Consider the following 22,180-nt stretch of genomic DNA (forward strand, 5'->3'; position numbering starts at 1 on the left):
GTCCTGGGGCTGCAAACACAGCACAGCTGAGGACTGAACGAGTTGCACCTGGTCACACCCCTGCACAATTACCTACAGCTATTCCTTGTTTAGCAGAAAACAGAGAAGCTGGGATTTTTTAAAGCTACCTGGCCAGAAAATGAAGAAAAATGCAGTGTGCTGCTAATTTCTTAACCAAGCAGGAAACGTTTTCAATGGCTCCTGCCTGTAAGCCCAAGCAACTCAGAGCTTCAGTCAGTAAAGGAGAGCAAACAAGGGTGGGATTCTATAATTTATTACCGTTGCTAAGATGAACACAATACTTGATACCCCATCGTATGCAGAACTGTAAAAAAATAGTTTTAATACAGTATCAAAATTTACACAAGTGTAGTGTCAAAAGACCAGTGTCCCTCACTTGGCCCCTGCACGTCCAGAGTGCCGGCACAAGTACAGGTGTTACAGCTGTTCATACATACAGAGATAGGAATACAACAATTGAACTCTGCAAACAATATTGGGGAGAAAACAACCTGGGAAGAGAACAGATAGCTGGCTGGGCTGGGGTTGTATCAGAAACCACGCAGGAGGGCAATGGTTCAAAACAGAAGGCTGGATTCTGCACTTCCAACTCAAGGAGAAGCAGTGAACAGGAGTTTTCCCAAGAAAGCAACGCTGGATCAGAGGCCTTACATTGAATGGTACCAAGTGAAAATAACAACAGAAACCAACAGAATTACTGCTGCAAATTAACACACTTTTTCTGAAGACAGATAGCAGATTTACATCATACTCCTATATAACAAAAGATTGTACAGCAACAGAGCTACATTTCACTGCAAATAGCCCACAGATACAGTCCAAGCTCAGAAAAACAGAGGTTCTGACTTTGGCTCAAATCTTAGTAACCAAGAACAAACCAGAAACCCAGGAATTGTTGCATTCCTATTTTTTTAATTAATTTTTATTAGTCTTTTTGATACTCAGCTATGGTAAAAAGTTAAGCAACAGCATTCAGTCACAAGCCTGTTGCACATTCATACATGAAACTATCATTGCTTTAAGATATACACAAAATATCTATCGTTGTAATTCAATACACACAACTAGGATCATACACAGAGATAAAAATAAACTAAGCACATCTAGGGCGCCGTCTGGTCAAATCTCAGGCAATCTGAACAAGAGCTTTCTGCCTCATAATAATGAAAGGCATGCTCTGAGGATAATAAAACCTTTTTCTTTGAAAGAACGCTACAGTGGCAAGAAAAGCTTTTTTTATAATGCAGTGCAATCTTTTAGATCCTTGTAGGCTCTTGTTAAACAAACCAGCATGTCTCTAAATTAAACAGTAGAAATTAGCATCCTGACAATTGGAATATAATTTCCAAAATAAATTCTAATGGAAATCCTGACTTGAGACCTGTAATAATGATGCCTAAGTATTCTGTTCATTAAAGGGCCGTTCATTAAACACCTTACAACTCTTCAGAAGATGTGCATCAAAGTGAATCAAAAAGAAAGCTATCTTGACTTTCATTTAGAAAGAAATTGTGGATCACTACAAGTACTGTAGTTATGCTACACTACCGGCTGGTTAGGACTTTATGGTCTTTTAGCACCTCCAAAGGCAGGTATTCTACCAAAGCAAAAAAATCACCTGGAAATTGCCTAAGCACCATTAACGGATCCTTTACAGACTGAAGTGTGAGTTACTAAGAAGCGACTTTCTCAAGCCTGCCGAGACCAAAGGCACAGTTTTTCAGTGTCTCTCCAGTCTGCTGAAAAACCTCTCTTAAATCCAGTGGAAAACTCGTTCAGACCTATCAGAGATTCACTGTAACTAACCAAAATAAAACTTATTTTGCGTAACGCCTGCAGAATCCCAAACATCTTTTGGTTAGGATGGCAATACCTCAGTGCTTCTAAGGGTGGAGTGTTGCAGTGAGGGCGCAGAGCTTCATTAGCTGGGATATTGGAACAGCAGGATTGGGGGACACTGCCACACAGCTCCCTGCCAGACCCCTGTGCAGAATGTCCCCTGTTTCCAGCAGTCTCTTGCAGTGCAGACCCCCGCTGTCAGCTGGGAATTGCGGCGGACACAGGCGGTGCTTCCCCTCTCCTGGGCAGTTCAGACCGTGCTCTTCAGAGAGAGGATGTGCTCAGGGCTTCTTACATGGGTCCTTTGTACTGATTTCCTGACAAGTGTTGTCTAATTCCAGGGCACGACCCTGCAGCATCTCCAAGTTTCCTCCACACAACCTAGAGGGAGGGATGGAAAGAGAGTTCATTATTCCCAGCTAAGGAGCACTGGTGTTCCTACGGACATGCATCTGGAATGCCACAGCTTGGCACACACACCATGCAGCACAGCTAGGACACAGGGCAGGGACACACAACAGGAGCAGAGACTGTCCCTCAAGGGACACAACATTTCTGAACACAGAAAGCACATGCTGCCAGGTAAAAATGATTAAAAACAGGGACACATGAACTGGCACGTGCATCACTGGGATACTTTACGCTCCACACACGAGACTGAGGGTGTTTGCAGACCTCAACAGAAACTCTGTCCAACTATTTCCCCAACCACATCTCTTGCAGAATGTGATTCAGGAGCACAAAGATCCATCCAGAGGTGTCTAAACATCTCCAGTTTAAAAACCTGTTCTCTCTTTCAAAGGGTTTACTCATTCTCTTAAAATCAAGCAAGGCATTAGAAGTGTTTACTCCACTAGCTCTTCCCTGAAGTCAGAGGAATTGTGCCTGCACTCCCTGTGCTACACTTTGCTTAACACCCATGTTACAATACTGGAACTAAAAAAGCAGAGAAGTGAAACCCCCAACACTCAGGGAAGTATTTTACAATGATTTATAGAAAGGTTGATGGAATAGGAGCACAACAACAGTAGCTTGTGTCATATCCCCAGGCCTCTCAGGGACCACTAGAGACAAGAATGGTGATTCCTATCAATTGTATCAGAATTTCAGATTATTTTTTTGTAACTGCTACTAAATCACCCACTAATCTCCAGGCCAACAGCAATATGACTGTCAAGAAACGTAAAAGCTCTTTTCCACTGTCATCATTCATTATTTGTACTTTACCAGTGCCTAAAGTCCAGCAGTGAACAGACTCTGCATTAGCTGGCACTGAATAAAAACAAAGGAGCTGGATCCTGGGAAGCTGACATCCTGAAAAGGTAATTCCTGTAGCTGATGAGCAAAGGCAGAACATACCCAAGGTCCTACTGTGATTCTGTGCAAGAGAGGGGGAAATAACCCAGTTTCTCTGAGCCTTTGCTGAAGAAACCTGAGTGTAAGCATGAAAATCAGAAATAATTTAGACTGGAAGCAACATGGCTACAGAGCCAAAGCACAGGGCTAAACAAAGTCAGGTCTTTGAAGAGAACTGTCTTTAATTCCAATGGGTGGGCATGACCCAAACCCTGCAAACTTGCCATATGACCAGAATCTTGCAGCCAGGAATCCCAAGTCACCATCATAAAAAACCTGTGTGCTTTAGGCCCGTTTGCTGTGCAGTGAAACACTGAGTGGTGAGAGCACGAATAATGGGGGTTCAGTGACACCTCCCAAACTGGGTGTCTCTGGAACAGCCAGGCTGGATCTGACTATTCTTTCCAACCTCTGGTTCCTGATCTTCCTAACTTAATACTAGCAAAGAGGAAAATCTCCTGGACAGCTTTTGTGAGAAGGCACATTGCACCTACCCATGACATTCAACAATTTTTCTTCTCAATAAATATTAAGATGATATTTACCATGCAGCTAATGCTGACACAGTAATAAACCAGGGGGTGGCTCTTCCCAAAGTCCCTTATCCCACCTGAATGAGTGACCCCTGATTGCTAGGAAGGGACAAACCCATTCAAGAGAGCCCATGTCCTGAGCACAAGTGACAAATTGGGGTCAAAATATCACTCAAAATAATTCCAAATTTCAGCAGAAACGGCAGCTAAAGGACAGCTGTGAGGCTCATGATGCAGCCATGGAGATTCCTTTTTAGCTTACTTCCAACACAGCAGAGTGCCAGGATGCAGGAATGTCCCTGGAAGCCAGGAAGGAACCTGCATCCAACTGCAGGTGAGAGCCATGACTGGCTCGGTGCTGGCTGCAGCAGCATTCCAGCCCTGTGGGACTCCATGAGCAGCAGGAAATACCCCTGGAAATCTCAGCTCCCTGAGCCCTCCTGCCCAGCTACACCCCTAATCCCAGCTGGTGTATCCCACCTTCCCTTGGCCTCCCTTCCCAAGTGAATTGCAAACAAAACTTCCCAGTAACCTGAGAAAAATCATGAATAACACCCCTCCAGACATTCCTGTGCTTTGGAATTACCCCTATGCTCTCTAATATACCATGAACTACCTCTAACCTGCTGCCACATGTGGCTACATTCTCAAAAGGCACTACAAGCTTATAAATGCAAAGCAAAACCATTCCCAAATACATTGTTGATGAGGAGGCACCAATTCCATTTGCACATCCTGAGGAAAGAATTCCCATCTCTGTTATCTTAATAAAATAGCAGCACTATCATATACCACCACAAAGTTCCTACAGCATGAATTACACATGCATATTTGCATTTTGCAATGTTTTGGTACCAGATTGCATTTTGGTACCAGTCAACACCACGCTTCACAATTCTGGAGCTCAAAGTGAAACTTGTCATCATTCCACTGTTTTCACAGGAAAAACGATGCCATGGCAAATGTTTCCTGTGAAACACCCACAGTGCATCAGGCTGCAGCTAAACACTGAGTTACAGCCTGGCAGGAACTGCAAGGAGAATGCAAAAGAAAAGAAACATTATAATTAGTTCATCACAAATCCCCTGTGCTTTTAATGTGGACTGGGTGGGTGTAAGAGAAGACAAAACCAGAAAGGAAATAACCAATTATTTTAAAAGTATATTAATATATCAATAGTCAAATCAGGCACAGATTAGAGGAGTCAGAGGAAAAGGGAGCATTTCAATGCCAGCAGCAGAGCTTTGAATGGCTGGGGAACAAAGGGACAAGGTGGGATACAAGCATATATTTGAGATTTACACAAAGGAAGTGATAATGTCAAATTGAGCATTTTAGAAGTGCCATTACTTACATCACAAGAATTTTTATGGATTGCTATTAAATAACTTACAAACTGAGGTTTTATCAATAAATTGTGAAGGAATATCACAGGCAGAAAAATACAAAAGGGCCATTGTTCAGGTGGGGAAACTGAGGCTGTCAGGCTTCATCACAATTGCCAAGTTTTATTCTTATGAAGGATAAATTCAGGTCGGCTGAGTCACACAGTACTTTATCCCAGATATATTATACACATGGATTTTTCTGATCAATACTAACCCAGATGTTAACACTACAGTGATCCTAATGAAACAGTAATTGCATTACAGAAACAGTAATTGACTTAATTTCCATATAAAATCTTCAAGGGCGTACTGTCAGCATTTAAACAAAGATTACTCTGCATCTTCAGGTGTTTCCAGGCTCAATGTGGAATATAAAATTAAACACCTTAAACTTACCCAGCACATTTTCCCAGCTGTCCCAGTGCAAAGCAAATCTGTGTGGAGCACCACAAGCAGTTTGGTCAGATACAAGTGGCCCAGCATGGGGGCACACATGTGGCAACTTCTTCTTCCAGCCATCCTGGCAGAGCAGGTCAGGGAAGAGCCTTAGCCAACCAATTGCATGCCAAAGCTCTGCTCCTGTTCCCCACTGCCTCCACCAGAACGAGAGTCCAGGCAATTGTTTAAATTTTTTTTTTCATTTTTTTCAAAGCCAGGAAGACAACAGCAGTATTTTAACAACTCCTTCCTCTGTTTTCTAATGGAAATGTCCCTTTAAAACATATTCCTGCTCTTTAGGTTTCTTGCTGTGCACAAGTGGTTGCACTAACAATAAGGTTTTATAACAGAGACTATTTCTTTGTTGCAGGATTTCCAAGTTGCCAAATTAGTACAGAAAAGCAGGCTCCTGGTGCTGGCTGGTTCTTCCTCCTGCACCTGATCCTGCAGAGTGTGCACTCCCCAGAAAGGTGGGACCAAACCCTTGTGTCCACCCTGGGAAACAGCAGGGTCTGCTCCCTGACTGGGGATGGGGAAGTCAGGCAGTCTGTGAGCTGACAGCTCACTCTCCATTTGGATCCAACACTTCATTCATATCAATTGCTGCAGTACCTCCTAGTGAACTTAAAGCTCATCATATTGAACTAAACTCTGTGTATTTCTTATCAATCCATTTCAGCAAGCAAAGCATCAGCTGTTGTTCCAATATTTCACTTACAGAGACCAGCAGTTATTACAGGTTGTCAAAAGCACCTTGTTAAATGCTCTCTTCAGGGAAGAGCCTTTACCAAGGGGGATTTTAAGAGAACTACAAAAGGCTTTTTTCCATAATGACACATGATCTCTTGACAAAATTACCCAGCATAGCTTTATTTTCTCTGCAGCAGCATGTGAAATACATGGAAGATGCAGAGAGGACCTGAAGCACTGTGAAGCAGGCACTCCTCGGGAGCAGGGAATGTTGTAGGAGGTGAGAACGGTGCCCTGCTGGGCAGAGTGCTGCTGGCAGGGCCGTGGCTGGGGAGGCACTGCAGAGGGGACGTGCCAGTGTGGGCACCGGGAGAGGGGCTGGGGCACTCCCCGCTGCCTCTCCCCTCGGGATGCCAGCAAAACAGGAGAGGTGGCTGCGGGGAAGCGCTGCTGTGCCCGGGCTTGTGTTACAGGAAGGGATCTGATTGCTGTAATTTGTGCTCGGTTCACTTGCATGAACCCATTTCTTCAGGCTCCACCAAGGAGAAGCCAATGTCACCCAGCCTGAGGGGCACAATCACCCTGTGCAGGAACTCGGATGTCCAGGTAAGGCAACAGCACTGCTGAGCTCAAAACCAGAGCAAATATTTGCAGAAGTCCCTTCCAGAAAGAGGGCAAACCTCCCCCTCCAAGTATGTCCCTGCAACATCTGCATAGTGGGGAATAACACCCAATTAACCTAAAGCAGGTTAGAAATGAGTGAAGCACAGGAGAGAAGAGGTGCCCAAAGCCCCAGACAACCACAACTGAGCCAGCACTGGGAGAGAGGAATACACAATCCTCACTCTGCTCAGCTCTCCCTCAGTTTTATTCCCCTGCAGAGGAACACGGACACCACTGGTGCCTGTGCTGCAGTGGGACAGTGAAGTCAGCCACTTGTAGTCTCATGAAACTCCATAAACCTTGGACATCTTTAACACTTTCTAAGTTTCTTTAATTGAAACAGTTTTACTGCTGACAGAAGGGAGAACTTGAAACTTTACCCCTCCAATTACTTGTGTCAACTGCTGTGTATCAATGGCACACAGGCCCTTGCATTCCAGCCCTGACTTCAGGGTAAAACACATCTGTTCCCAAGGGAGTTTCAACACTGACCTTGGGATTGTGGTCTTTGCTATTTTTAACACAAATATACTGTGTGCCTTGGCTTTATCTCTGCATTAAAGTCTTTCTCTCTGCACAGGTTACAGGAATCCGTTGTATTCCACTGGAGCACAAACACGAAACAATGGAAGATTTCCTTATTCAGCAAAACACCACTTCCAGCCTCAAAGAAAAACTACAAATGTAACATGGAGAGCAGCTACAGCTGGAATCAACATGGCTGAGAGGGCTGGCCCAGGAAACACACAGTCCACAGATGCAATGAGTGACAAACAGAAACAACCCCACTCATGACAGTAACATCCCGGTGGTGCCCACGGGGATGTTGCCAGGACAATACACACGTGTTGAGGGACAGACAGGACGTTTTGCATGGACTGTACCAGAGGAGCAGCGTTACCTTCAGAGCATTTACCACTGAGTCAGACTGCTGAGAGGCTGAGCCATGTCCACTGACGTTGGCTGGCTCGTTTGCAGAGCAGTGACTCCCCTCCGCCCCTCCTGGCATCCTAATGGCATCCTTCGCAAAAAATTAAACACTATTTAATACACAAAAGGCTTGGTCACTGATTAAAACAGATGTCAGTCATTTATTGCTGAGAAGTGCTGAAGGTGTGTGTTACTCCAAAGCCCCCCTCTTTTCGTGCCACAGTAACCAAGGGCCATTGAGGCAGTGCGGGTGGCACTGCTCAGTGTCACCCAAATGTGGCCCTCAAGGGTGTCTCCCTGGAAAATCAGGACATAGTAACAAAACTTCTTATGTGTGTACATCGCCTCGCAGAAGTGCTAGAAAGTTTAGAGAGATAATTTCAACCTCAGTGCAAGGTTTTTAGAAGGTCTAATTTTATCTCTGTAATTCTGGAGGTTGTTCCTTCAACAGAACTCATATTTTTGAGCGTTGCTGTGAGGTTTGCAACACGAGCTGAGCGGCAGCCGACCCGGGAAGGAGTCAGGAGCTCCAGGCTGCCAGCTCCCTCCTTCCCTGCCTCCAGCTCCTCCAGGCAAGGCCCCCTTGGCCTGAGAGGTGTCAGCTTGTCCCCAGCAGTGACAACTTCAGGGGCTTTGTCCTCCCAGTGGACACCTGGAAGGGCTCTTCAGGACACTGCTAAAAAAATGCAAGCTGCCTAAACTCTTCCAGCCCAGTCACCTCCAACTTTGCAGGATGTAAAGCATCTCCTGGAGTGAGGTAACCTGAGCATGCAGGCAGCTCTGGAGGAGTGCTAAAAATACCCCTGCTGCATCCGTGGGCAGCAACGGGAGCGCTGCAGCCGCGGGGACCGCCCGAGCCCCGCTCCCGAGCTGCTCCCAACCCACCCTGCTCTTCCCTTTCACTCCTCACGCAGAACTTTGAGGGGGGGGGCGGGGGGGAAAGAGAGAAATACAAAGAGGCAAAACGTTTCAAAGACCGAGGGATGGAAATTTCCTCCCTTAAAGAGTAACAAACACCATAGGAAACAGTAAGAAATAATGTAGCAGTAATTCCTGCTGGAATGTGTGGGAAATGCTTTTCTGAAGGAAAAATAATGACAGTGGAAAGAGCCTCTGATGAGGATCGGTGCCCCCTGTGCAGTCATTTGCCCTGCTGAGCAAGCACATAGCACAGGGCAGAGCTTTTGGGGGGTCTCTAATCTAAACAATAGGAAAAGATGAAGGTGGGTGTGGGAGAAAAAGTGCACAGAGCAAAGACACGAGGCTGAACTTCACAGATCCAGTCTGCCTGAAAAGTCATTGGAAAGTAACCCAGTCCAAAGCAGGTTCCTAATGTTCTTGGGATACACTAAGCCCACTGTAAGCAATAGTGCAGGCTCAGAGCAGTGCCAAGGGGCAGAGAGAACCCTCCCAGCCACCCAACACATCAACTCGACCCCCACAGTCATCTGGACTGGACCTCACATAAAAACCCTAAAAAATTAAATATGTTAAGAAAACACCAAACCCCAGAATGCTGCATATGCCAAAGCCATAGAAAAGGTACATTAAGCCTCAATCTGAAACCTCATTTCATAGACAAAGCTGTCCTCCTGCCAAGCACAGGATGCAGGTAAGCCATGAGTGGGCACTAATGGATCTCATGAGCAGGCTGACAGCAGCAGCACACACTGGGGCTGTGCAGGGCAGCATCCTGCAATCCTCCCAGCAGGGACCAGGAGCAGTTTGATGTGAGGTGTGGAGGGGTTTTAGGACTTACTTTGCTGTGGGAAGGATTTATAGATCTGTTAGTGACTGGCCAGACTTAATGCTGTGCTTTGAGAAAGGAAATGAAAGTTGAAGGAAAAGGGGTAATAAAGCAGATTGTAACAAGTCTGGGTTAGGATAAATTCAGTTTGTCAGTTTTGGAGCTTTTACCAGTAAAGGTATTTTGTTTCTTTACTAACTCCAGAGGCAGCAAAGATTTTGGTTAGTTTGGAATAGAAAATAGAAATATTGCCATTAAAATGCAGGGAAAATGAGTACAGACTACACATGTAAAGCCTCCTGAACACAATAAAATCCAAACCTCCTGCAAGTGGTGCTGCTCTCAGAGTTCAAGCCTTCCTCCAGGCAGTTGTGTTCCACAGTCTCTTCCCTGCCATATGTAACACATTTTTGTCTCCTTTCATGAGAACGAGAAACTTGTGAACAATGCTTCAAGCAGCCAGCACACATTGGTAGGAGACTGAAAATTAGTATTTCCCCTGTGGACATCCTTCTCCTTCCTTCCCCTGTCCTTGATAGGAGACATAAGTTTTCTTTAAAAAGTAAGGCAGATTTTGCAGCCCTGAAGGCCTTTCCCCAGCTCAGGGATTTCTCATGTCAGGTGAGGAGACTCCACTGAGGCAGTAAAGCTTCTGCCTCCCTTGGAGGAGGCTTATTCCAGGGGTGATGGGGATGCCCAGCCTGTGAGCTGGAGCACTCCAGCACTGCTGTTAGGAGTTCCTGAGGCAGGGAAGCAAAGCGGGAGGAAAAGGCACTTTGCCAAAGCATGGGGCCTTGGGGGACAAGGAACTGAGTTCTGCAGAGCCTCTGGCACAGCTGCTGCTTCCCAGGGGGAGCATGGACATGCTTCCCCTTCCACCAAAACCTGCCCTTGGTGTGCTTGCACTGAGGCCACTGTCACTGCCCAGCCCTGAGTACAACTGGATCCTGAGCAGGACCTCGAGAATGGGAAGAGAAATCTGCTCCTTTCCTCCTCCTCCCTAGCTCCACACAGCACCTGCATCGAGCCACTGGAAGCATATTCCCTGTGACAGATCTTTCCATTTCTTATCCAGCAACAACTGTGAAAATGGATCCAAATCAGACAGGAGGGATGAAGTCATAGCTCTGTAGTGCTGAAAGCTCTATAAACTTTAAAAATCTGGAGTAATTGTGAACAAACAGTGCTGTATAATATCAGCACCTGAGAAATAATTGACTTTTTTGCTCATCCCACACTACCAGCCTTCCCTACTGGTCCTGGCCAGCCCTTGTGCCCAAGCACAGCAGTGTGCACATGGCCCCTTCTGAGCCTACAGGGATCTGTGTGCAGGTCACCCCACTGCAGAGAGCAGGCAAAGCCCACACTATATCCTGTGTATGGCTTCCCAAAAGCATCAGGATCCCTGAATGCACAGATCCATTTGCTGTTAGAAGTAAATCTATAAAATATCTAATTCCAAAACAGGACTCTAATGAATAGAAAGAACAGGAAATCTGAATCAGCCCTGTAATATTACCTAACAAAAAGCCCAGATGAATGGAAATTCAGCATTTCACTCACACTAACTGCAGAATGTTACTACTCAGGCCATTTTCCCACAAACCCTGCACTGTACCCTGGTCAGGGTCAGAATAAAGACCCCTGTGTAAAACAGGGTATTTTGTGATGGAGAGAATTAATCATGAGCTTTTCTACTTAAGTCAGTAGAAAGCTTCATTTTTTCAATCTATATTGTTGAGAAGGACAGTCATGAATGAAAGCCACTGTAGTGCCCAGCCCAGTGTCCAGCTCAGTCCATGTGCCAGCCCCTCCAGAGGTGCCTGGCATGCAGGGAGAGGCAGGAAGGGAAAAGGAGTCCATGGCTGCCCCAAGGACACTCACAGTCACCTCATCAAAGCTTCCAAAAGAGCAGAATTTTCCTGCCTGCTGGGCATTGCTCTGTTCACTCACCATCCAAGCCCTACCTCATTGTGCAGCAGCCTCTTATCCCAGAGGCAAGTGGTTTACTGGGAAGCAGATCCTTCCTGCTGGGTAGCTGCCACGCCAGTTCAATCACTACCTGACTTTCAAAGCTTTTTTCCCTGATTTCTCCAGCCCTCAATTTCCCTGTACAGCTCCAAGCAAACACAGACTGTGTTTGTCAGCTTGTTTCAAACAGGCAGGAGAAAGGAAATCCAGAAAGCAATAACTGCAGCATGTTGCTCTGCTGGATTAATAACACACTAAAGAAAACAGTGACATTTTTTTAGGGAACATTCCTGTCAATTAAAATACATAATCTTCAAACACTGCAGTTTTTCACCTGTCCTCAAAGACCTCAGCAGAAATTTGCTACCAAAATCCACACACTCTCACAGTGGGTTGGAGGCACACTGAGATTTTTGAGTGGCCAAAATCATTGCTAGCTTCATCCCCTCAGAAACATCCATTTCCAGCAGGCCCTTCAGAAACCTCTTTTGATAAAGAACAGGCAAGAGAAAAACATTCTGGGCTGTGGCAGTTCCAAACCTTGGAGACCACACATGTAAAATCTAGAAGATTCTGTAGAGTCTACTAGAAAATCCTGAGGACAAAGTAATTCCAGACTTTTTGAGTTATAACTGGAAAAAAGCAATATCTCTCTGCAATTCTCTGTACACCAAGTCTTTCTTCAACTCTGTTTTGGTAACTTGGAGCTCATGAGCTCTTGTCTTCCAGCCTTCCCTTGTCAAGCACAATGGACACCTGAGATAAAGGCTCTGCCCAGACCCTCAGCACTGGGAAATGGAGCCCTTTACTAATTAATTTAGGCCTATTAATTTACACTGGGGATGGGAGCAATGGAGGAACTGGGTGGGTGGGTGCTCCTGATTCACTTTCTTTCAGCAAATATTTGATGACATGATTAGGAAACATCAGTTTGTTCAATGGCTTTTAATTACATTTTGGTTGAAGGATTCCCTATTCTACATGCTAAGGGAGGCAGGAGACAAACACTATGGGACTGTGAGTGACACAGATTTTAGGAAAAAATCACTAACCAAACAGTTTTCATCTTCTAATTAGATTTATAATTACAAAATATCATGAAAAGGGAAAATAAAAAACCACAGACCTCAGTGAAAGTTTTTGAAAGATTTGGAAATGGGTTGAAATAAAATGTGATAATCTAATGGAAGGGGGAAGAAAGAAGGAAATGGAAATGTTGGAAGAGCTTAAAAATAAACTAATGTGTGCCTCAGAGTCACGCCTGCCATTTCCTAGTTTAACATGCCAGGACTGGAATGGACTAACAAGGATGCAAACCCCCCAAAAAAGGGCCTGAAGCAACAGTGCAAGCGAAAGAAATGCAGCAAAAAAAGATGGAAAAGGACCAGAAGCCTTGGAAAGGCAAGAATGAGGAAACAGAGGCAGCAGAGCCCAGGTGAGAGGGAGCAGAAGGGCTCCAGTTCAGCCAGGCACCAGAACTGCCTCCTGGTCCTGTGCTGTGGGAGCCAGGAGCTCACTCCCTGCATCCCAACTCCAGCCCCACTGGCACTTTGTCTGCAGCATCCTGGCAATGTTTTCCCTCCCCTTCACTGATAGGGAAAGCTGAATTACAAGGACAAAGAGCTGGAAGGGGAAAAGTCTCCTCCTCCTCCCGTGAAACAAATAAGAACTGAAGCAATTTAAATTGGGTGACTTGCCAAGTTTGTCTTTTGCAAATGCATTCACTGTCATTATATGACAGATGTCCACATTCCCAGAGCATTTCAGCTGAGCTGATCAGCCCTGAAATACCACCCCTATAAAAACTCAGGGATATCTTCAGCTAATTGATGTGTGGATGCCAGATCCTGCTCTGGCTTCCCCCAGCATAAGGCACAGGGAGCAGTCATGCACCACAGCAAGTCTGGGAGGACGCTCCTCTTTCAGGCCTCTGAAGTTACTCACTGACATAACAGGGCTGTCACAGCCCAGGGAGCTGCAGCTGGGATCCAAATCCAGTCTTTGATCCCTATATGTTTTATTAATTATCTCTGAGCAACCTTATTACAGCAGTATAGGTGTTATGTCCTGGTGTAGTGGACTGGTGTGACAAGATTTGAGTGGTAGAGGAAGATTTAGGGTTTTAGTAATGGTGAGGCTTTAGGGATGGCTTCCCAGTTCTCAGGCCTGCAGCTCAGTGCACATGAGAGACATATTTAAGGAGGAAACAATGCCCTGTCCACCCTGCACTGCTGATGGGGAGGAGATAGAGAAAATCAGGAGTAAAGCTGAGCCAGGGAAGAAGGGAGGGGTGAGGGGAAGGTGTTTTAAGATTTAGTTTCTATTTCTCATTATCCTGCTCTGATTAGAGTGGTAACAAATTAAACTAATTTCTCCAGGCCAAGTCTGTTCTGCCCATGACAATAACAGGGGAGTGATCTGTCCCTGTCCTTAACCCAACCCATGAGCCTTCTGCTGTGTTTTCTCCCCCTGACCAGCTGAGGAAGGGAGAGATGGAGCAGCTTTGGTGGGCATCTGGCCTCCAGCCAGGGTCAACACGCTGTAGGTGGTTAGAGCACTGCTGATGCTGCATTTCCCTTTTCAATGTCAGCTGCACAGCCCGATCCCCAGAGGTGCTGAAGCTCCATGTGTGCTTTGAGTCAGCAGAAGGCACTGCCAGAGCCATGTGCTGTCCTGCCTCAGCCCCACGGGGAACTGCTCTGGCCTGAACTGCATCCAGCAAACCAGAAACATTCTTGCTCAAGCCCTGCAGCCCCCAGGCCCTGCTGTCACACAGCCTTGCCCACAGGAGTGTTTGAGGAGCACCAGGGCAAGCTGCTCACCCCTCGGCCCGACCACAGCCAGCACAGTCTGGCATTCCCAACAGAAGACCCAGCTGCCATAAATCTTGGAAAGTATCTGCTTTCTTGCTCAAAAGTCCTGTTTGTGGCCAGAAACTGAAAGGGTCTGGATCATATCTTGTTATTGGAGAGAAAGAAAACAGAACAACAGCAAAAGAACAGCTCTCACCAAACCAGCAACCTACAAGTCTTTGTAACTCTGAAACCTCCTCCTATGCTCTGAACCACCTTCTCAACAACTGTGCAGCACAGCAAGTGACATTAACAGGTTTAAGTGAATATTCCCATTTTTATACCTTTTCTATTACCTGATCAAACTAAAATATTGACTCAGTGGTGGTACTGCAATTCCCCTGACAAAGCAGCCCTTTGGTACAGCAGAGTGAGCTGAAATTCAGATTCCATTTGAACAGCGATGGCAGCACTTAAAACCATTTGCTTTGGAAATGCCCTTGCCACTAAATATTAATAAAACCTTTACATTAGAGGTCTGTGGGGTTTTGAAAAGAAAACTAATACATATGGAGGGAGACAAGCAAAGCAAAAGAAATTGGAAAAAAACCACATCTAAGTGACAGAGGAACAGAATGATTTGTCTGGAGAGGTGTCGACAAATGTGTCAGTGCATTTCCGTGAGTGGCACATAAGCAGAAAAGGGGGAGAAGAAAGGATATTGAAGGCAGAGAGGAAAAAGAAGAAAAGTGTGGCAGGAGGAGAGAAAAAAGCCTGAGACAAGGCCAGGGCTCTTCAGCAGAGACAGCAGAGGTGTCACACTCACGGCTGTGAGTTCTCACCTCTCTCCTAAGTGCAATCTTGTAATTCCCAAACCCTCCCAGTGCTCCAGCACCTCATCAGAGAGGGACTATCCAAAAAGCAAAAGGCATCTCTCATGGAGGCAGTGCTGGAATTTTAAGGCAGGACACTGAAACTGTGTAAGGGCCGTGCCAAAAACCTTCATCAGTTGTGGAGCTTGTTGTAGATTTTCAGTTTATTTGTCAAAAGCACTTGGCTTGGCTTCATGCCCAACAAACTCCCATTCCTCCCATTAAAGGGAATCAAACTAGTGCCAGGAGTTTATGCATTTCCACCCTGCATCCTTGTCTTTGTGACAGGGCCTGATCACCACTCAGGTGAGCACGTTCTAGGTGGGACCCACAGGAATAACAAACCCCCAAAACAAACTCAGGCAAATGCAACACCAAGGTGATGAGAGCAAAGTTAGAATAAGCTCGGTGTCTACACTTCCTTCCTCTCCCCAAAGCCATGACTTCAACCAGGAGGAAGAGTAAAATATGCCAGGAAATGTGAACTCTTGCCACTAATTAAGTCTTAGAATGAAGTACCCAGAGATATGAGGTAATTTTTCAGAACTCTACCACAGATCCTTGTGCCAACAAAACCACACATAAGACAAACTGACCTGGCTATTTGAAAACAAAAAGCAGTTTCCAGGCTTGCTCTCCTCGCTCTTCCCCTTCAAAACCCTACCCTCAGCATATTTTGTTTCAATGGTTTTGCAACAGCTACAGCCTTAGATGCCAGGCTGTTTTTACAGGGACCATTGCCTGGTTTGGCACCCCAGCCAAGGTATTTTCACTGAACCCAATGCACACAGGGTGGGTGTTCCAGGTTTTGGTAAGATTTGGGAATGCTTTTTGTGGGTTCTGCCTCAGCGCCTCAAATCCAGACAAATCAAACATAAAACACACGGACACTTCTAAAGATTTGGCCCATGAAGAATGTTCTGCACAATTTATCTCTCAGTGTTGTTCCAGACCCAAGACAAACCACACAGTATTTTTGGGTGGGTTTGTTAACATTTGCCCTGAAAACCATTCTTGAAAAGAAAAAAATATTCGTTATAACTGAGGATCAACCTTTGTCTTTCCTACTAAAAACTGTTTACATGTTAATGAGCAGACATTTCTTGCTGTCCTTCTTTTCCAGATCCAAAAATAAGGGTAGAGAGAAGCAAAGTGCCCAAGGTCACCAAGCAAAGGGCTGTAGAGGCCCTTCCAACTGTCATATGAAAGGTGAGGGGAAAAGCCACCACACTTTACCTAAAATCTGCCTTAGGAAAAAGGCAATAAATCTGAGCCAGTGGATTTTACTTCTTACTACACCACTGTTACCTTGGATTTTATAGTCAAACAATGGTACTAAGTCCAACAAAAGGCACTTTTCTTCATCAGACCAGAGACCAGTGTTCAAGTTAAACAAAATCCAACTTCTTTTCTTTTCCAGTGGGCAACATCATTTGAAGACCTGATGGATTTTTCTAAGGATTACTTAATGAAATATAATAGAAATACATTCTAGTTAGTATGTGCATATATGAAGATTACAAGTGTCTTTGATTCGTTTGTACCAGACTTAAAAATTTTTCATTCTTAGAAACAAGTTAGGAAAACCTTTAACACCATATTTGCTTATTTATTCAATTGAATTTCAGCCTTGCATTAATGTAGCTAATATAGTCCTTCAAGTATTAAAAATAATATAACCCAATTATTACTTCTAATGTTTGTACTTTCAGAGCAAAATATTTGGTGAATAACTATAAAAAGTAGTTGATATTTTAACAAGAACCTCTTGGAATAAAACCAGAATGCAAAGGGTCAGTTCACTGTGATTCCCAAACCATAAATAAATTAATTAATTAGTTAGAAGTAGCGGTTTCCAGGAATTTTTTCTTAACAAGGTATCAAAGCCTGCAAAGGAAAAAATAATTAATGAAAGCATTGTCACAGCCTTAAATGAATCCCCTAGTCAAACACAGCACGATGAGCAAACAGATGTGAGAGCCTTGGGGTATCTGAGTGTTCCAAGGCAGCGAGGACAGGGGCCGCTGGTCCCTCTGCAGCCCGGGCACTCCCGCGGGGCTGGCACCCACCTGGGGCAGCATGCGATTTTCCTCCTCCAGCTGTCTTACTCTGGCCTCCAGCTGCCTAACATAGGACAAGGTTGATTCTAAAAAATCAAACAGAAAAAAACTCGTATTATCCACAGAGATCTGCTTGTGTTCACCAGTGCCAGAGCCTGTGCCACATTCTCACTTGTACTCACAGCAGACTGCCTCTCTCAAATATCCATGGAACATCCCACTCTGCTCCTCCCAGGGCAGAGCAAACAACACTGATCCTGGAACTGATCAATTCCTTGTTGCTTGTGATTCTGCACCTTAAGCGGTCTTTTCTCAGACCCGATGAATCTCACAGAAAGACAGCACAGGCTTGAGTTTTCCAACCCATCCCCACCTGGAAATGCTCCACATGGATCATGCACTATCCCACCGGCTCAGCACTGTGCAGCCCAGGGGGACAGATGGTGCTGTGCAGGCAGCTGGGGTCAGAGGGACCCCACAGTCACACAGTCCCGGGGCTCTGGGGCACACACAGCCTCCCCGGGCAGCACAGCAGCTCCTGGGCTCCACCCCAGCTCTGCCAGGCCGTGCTGCCACAGCTGGGGCTGGGCTGGGAAGCAGCTGAGTGTCCCCAGGGCCTGGGAGGTCCCCAGCTGGTTGACAGCAGGACCTGCCAGGGCACAGTGCAGCTCCCAGCGTGTCCTCCTGTCCCCCACACGCCAGGGACAGGCTCCCACTGCCCTCAGAAGTGCACAGAGAGCAAACCCTGCTTGCTCTGCCCACCAGTCTCTCACTGACCTCCGCAAGGGCAACCTTTGGTGCGTTGTGAAGGACATCAGTCACTCCCAGTCTGCTCCCAAGAACTTGACATAAGAAGAGGAGATCCCTGATCCGGCACTAAAAGCACCCACGAGCTTTACCATTAGACATTTCTTGGGTCACTTAGAATGCTGCTCTTAAAGTCCTGAATCTAAGAGACATGTCTAGGAATGTAGCACTCAAGTGTAAGAAAAAAGGTGCAGAAAAACTGCTGCACCTCTTTGTGTGTAGGTGGAATTCTGCATGTACACATTCCTTACTCAGTGATCCACTCAACTGCCTCTGAGATGTCAATTCCCATCACACATTTGTACTCACATTGCCAGGTAATTAGCAAAATTGGTGATTGATGGTATGGAATCCATGGGTATCGGGGCACTGCTGATGGCTGATACAGCCCTTCAAAGCTGCATTGACAGCACAGCTGTTCACTGGGTTAAACTGACAGATGAATTTGGGCACGAATTTCCTCTGATAACTCAACACTACTGCAGCCTGCCCGTAAAATAAGGGAAATCAGGTGTTACTTACTGCTCTTACAAGACTGCAATGGGCTAAAATATGCATGGGAATTTACACAACATGAAGACAACAAATAGTAATTTGTCAAAGATGATTAATGCCCAGCCAGGCACTGGATTAAAAATAGCCTTGTGCAATAAAAGAGGAAGAGGTAATCTGAGGTTCTGCAGGCTCTGCTGCGTGAGGATTTTCATAGTTAGTGATGGGTGCATCTCTGGAGAGCTGCAGAGCCTGGCTCAGATGAGCACTTAGGAGATGAACAGCTCATTCAATTAACTCCCAACGACAGGGACCCTCCCACCAAATCAGCTCCTTCCCAGCACAGGCACTCCTGGGAAGAGCTGCAGGAGCTCCCTCACGTCACAGCCAGCACAGGCAACAGCCCCCAGCACATCCCAACCCTTCCCTCTGCTGTTTTCTATGTGAGATGGCTCCTGAGCACTCATTATGTCAGAGGGGCTGGAGCAGGAGCTCCCTCTGGCACTGGCCAGCCCTAAATTCCTTGGTTACAAGTTCACTGCTGTGTCAGTGTGAGTTTGGACCTGATGCTCAAGTCCAACGTCCCAGCTGTGCCCACCAGTGCCCTCCATGTGAGCTCCCCTCTGGATTCTCTTCAGCTCCAGGCCTTCTGTGATTTCCTGGTTGAGCATTCCTTATCTCCTCAGATAACCCACACCTCCTGGCAACATCTGCCTCTTATTACTTTTATTCCTTCACTTGTCTTTTGGGAGTCCAGAGCAGAGATCCCTGCTGCTTCAAATCACCAAACTCTGCCTCAGTTCTCAACTTCCCAATGCCAGCTGAGGATTTGGTCTGCAATCTCTGTGCCTCTTAACCCTTCTAAAGTGTGAAACAGTTACTTAAATCTCTCTTGTAATCTGAGGGATTAAAAGGGAAAATTAGGTCATCTACCAAAGGCTTGAGCAAGCAAATCCTAGTGTATGTGAGTCTTCTTGACACATAGACTAGACACATATATATTTCAGGATCTGTTAATATATTTATGCTGGGATGTTATGAGCTTAGAGGAAAAATGAGCAGAAAAGTCAGTCAAGGACATAGCAGACAGAGAAACTGAAAACACATGAAGTGAAACACTGTCCACAAACTTTAACCAAATACCCAACCAAACAAAAGTTGCACTAAAAGTGTTTATGAGAAGTCCTGTATGATCCATCTCTTCTGCTCTGGGACAATCTGTGCAAACAGGACAGTCACTGGCTCATGTCATTACTGCCAGATTGAACCCCTGTGGGCCCCTTGGTTACAAGATTTCCACTCCTTCCCATCTCCCTTTGTGAGGCATTGTTAAGGGTGTAACAATTAGGAAAAAATCCCATTCCCAGGAATGGGTTACCACCAAATGAGCTTCCCTCCTTGAGCTTCCTGTGCTCTTAACATCACTGAGAACATGATCAATGTGAGGTGCTTCATTCCAGGGCTAAAATCAAACTATTTTCTGAACTATTAGAGACACAGAAATATCTTGCTCTTAGGGAAATTCAGTGACAATTCACCCTGTCTCCACATCTGTCACTCTAACATGTTGTAAGAGAACATCAATATTTACGTAGCTGATCTCTTTTTCTTTTGGCATCCACACTCTTGAAGCAAGGAGATATTTTGGGGTTATGTCAGACTTTATCAGACACATTGCTGCCAAAGGCATATTTGTGCATTGGATTTATCCATTTTTATATGCCTGGTCTCAGTCTAGCAAGGAATTCATAATATTCTTTAAGCCAGATTATCCTCTGCTGTTTTAGAATGGGTGAGGATGTCATGTTAAATTCTGATCTTTTCCTTTTTCTTTCTGGGTTTAGTTTGTTTTGTTGTTTTTTGGAGGCTTATAACTCACAGGCAGCTGTGGGACTGCTCTGGAGAACATCTTAAAGTCTGAGATCCTCTACACACTTGTTAGATCCCTGGAGAAGGGATGAGAACCCCACAGAAGGTAAGAACCTAGAGGTTCAACCTACTTTTCTGCTTGTTCATAGGAGCTGGAGTGACAAGCTCAGTATGGCAGGTGGAAGGGATTTTATCCAACAGAGGAGTATTTGAGGGAAAGACAGAATGGGAGACCCAAGAGCTGGACAGAAGGCTGCTCTGAGGCACTCCTCACATCCTCATGGCCAGAAAACAGAACAACACAATTTGGTGATAATGCAAAATTCACTGCTACCAGCAGCACTTCCTGCTTTGGTATTCATCTTCCTAAAGGAGGTCTCCAGAATCATTGGGAGCCACATCCCAAGGCACATTTTTAAATACTGAGGATATAAATGAGGGAAACTGCCAACAATTCACCTGGGCAAAGGATTCAGCGTGTTGGGAGCAGGAATACTTTGATGTGTGGCAGCAAGGGTTTGGTTGAGGCACATCCAACTTAACAAACTCCATTTGTTATGCTGCTCTTCCAGAATCACAGAGTTAACTAGGTTGGGAAATACCTTTGAGATTCCTGCACCTAGCAGGAATTTAATAATTGCACATCAAATCAGATTTTGGTCATTCAAATCCACACCCAGCACACCGCAGTGACAACTAAATAATCTTTCAATAAATGGGAAATGAAAACCAAGGTTGTGCAAGGGGTACTCTAAACCCTCCTGTGACTGCCTGGCAGCTCCACACATTCAGGAAAGGGTTTCTCTGCTAACTGGGGAGCAGATTCAATGACATGCAAACCATCTCCCTGTCCTAGAATTCCTAGTCATCTGATTTAATTGCCTCAATATTAATATTCATGACTGAGACATGCTATCACTGCAATCCATCCCCTTTCAGCTACCTTGTTTGGATATAAAAAAATAAAATGGCACTGTTGCATTTACACTCTCAGCAATTTACACGCCTTGCACTCAGTGCTGGCAGTGTCCATCTCCCCAGGGCAGGATCAGAACACCTCTCAAGGTCATTTTTAGCCCTGTCTCCTATGATTTTCTATTAGGGCTGCACATCTTACATAACATCCCTCACTGAAGAAGTGCTGGAGAACTCCTTGTTCAAGTGCAGCCGAATTCCCCCGCAACGCAACGCAGCGACGCTGGGATTAGCGCTATCATGTAGAAAGAAAGACATCTGCCCAAGGCAGGATTTTATTAAGCTCACCAGAATGTTTAGGAGCTTTTTACAACAAAGGCACATATTCTCAGGAAGTTTTGGGACAGTGAGCACCATGGCACTAAGACAGGGTTTGCATTTCTCCGTCTTGCTGTTGTCTGAAATTCTCCGACCCCAAGCTCAGATTCCTCGTGATTATGGATCCAGCAATCCTTGACTTCTCCCAGTAATTAAAAATATCATTAACTAAGCTGAGCTAGTTCACCAAGTGTGTCAAAACTGAATCTTAGCAAAGGGAAAAGCTGGCACATGCTGGTTCAAATATCCAGGATGCAGTGGCAGCCCTGACACTTCTCAGGCATCATGTGCCATGTTTCCCCTTTTCAGCACACATTACACACAGGCAGGTGCTAATTACCTTATCTCTGTAATCAGAGAATTTTATTCAGATTTCACACAAAAACAGTGTGTTTTCTCAGGTGCTGCAGCTTTTAATC

General features: G+C 45.4%; 1 protein-coding gene across 3 annotated transcripts in view; it reads right to left on the minus strand.

Annotated features, from left to right (window-relative positions):
- Positions 1 to 258: 258 nt before the first annotated feature.
- The window catches only part of CCDC85A (coiled-coil domain containing 85A), a 67,941-nt gene continuing 46,019 nt past the window's right edge, over positions 259 to 22,180 (minus strand). Inside the window, exons 3-5 of one of the 3 annotated variants that reach the window (XM_041474045.1) lie at positions 17,310 to 17,386; positions 7,830 to 7,949; positions 259 to 2,241 (exon numbers count right to left, since the gene is read on the minus strand). In XM_041474045.1, coding sequence (XP_041329979.1) covers positions 2,152 to 2,241; positions 7,830 to 7,949; positions 17,310 to 17,386 — 287 coding nt within the window. In that variant the 3' untranslated portion in view covers positions 259 to 2,151. The remainder of the gene's footprint in view (positions 2,242 to 7,829; positions 7,950 to 17,309; positions 17,387 to 22,180) is intronic. The other 2 variants (XM_041474044.1, XM_041474042.1) reach the window with 2 other exon arrangements.

This window comes from Pyrgilauda ruficollis, unplaced genomic scaffold (genome assembly GCF_017590135.1).
Source record: "Pyrgilauda ruficollis isolate IOZ18807 unplaced genomic scaffold, ASM1759013v1 scaffold31, whole genome shotgun sequence".
Taxonomy (NCBI): domain Eukaryota; kingdom Metazoa; phylum Chordata; class Aves; order Passeriformes; family Passeridae; genus Pyrgilauda; species Pyrgilauda ruficollis.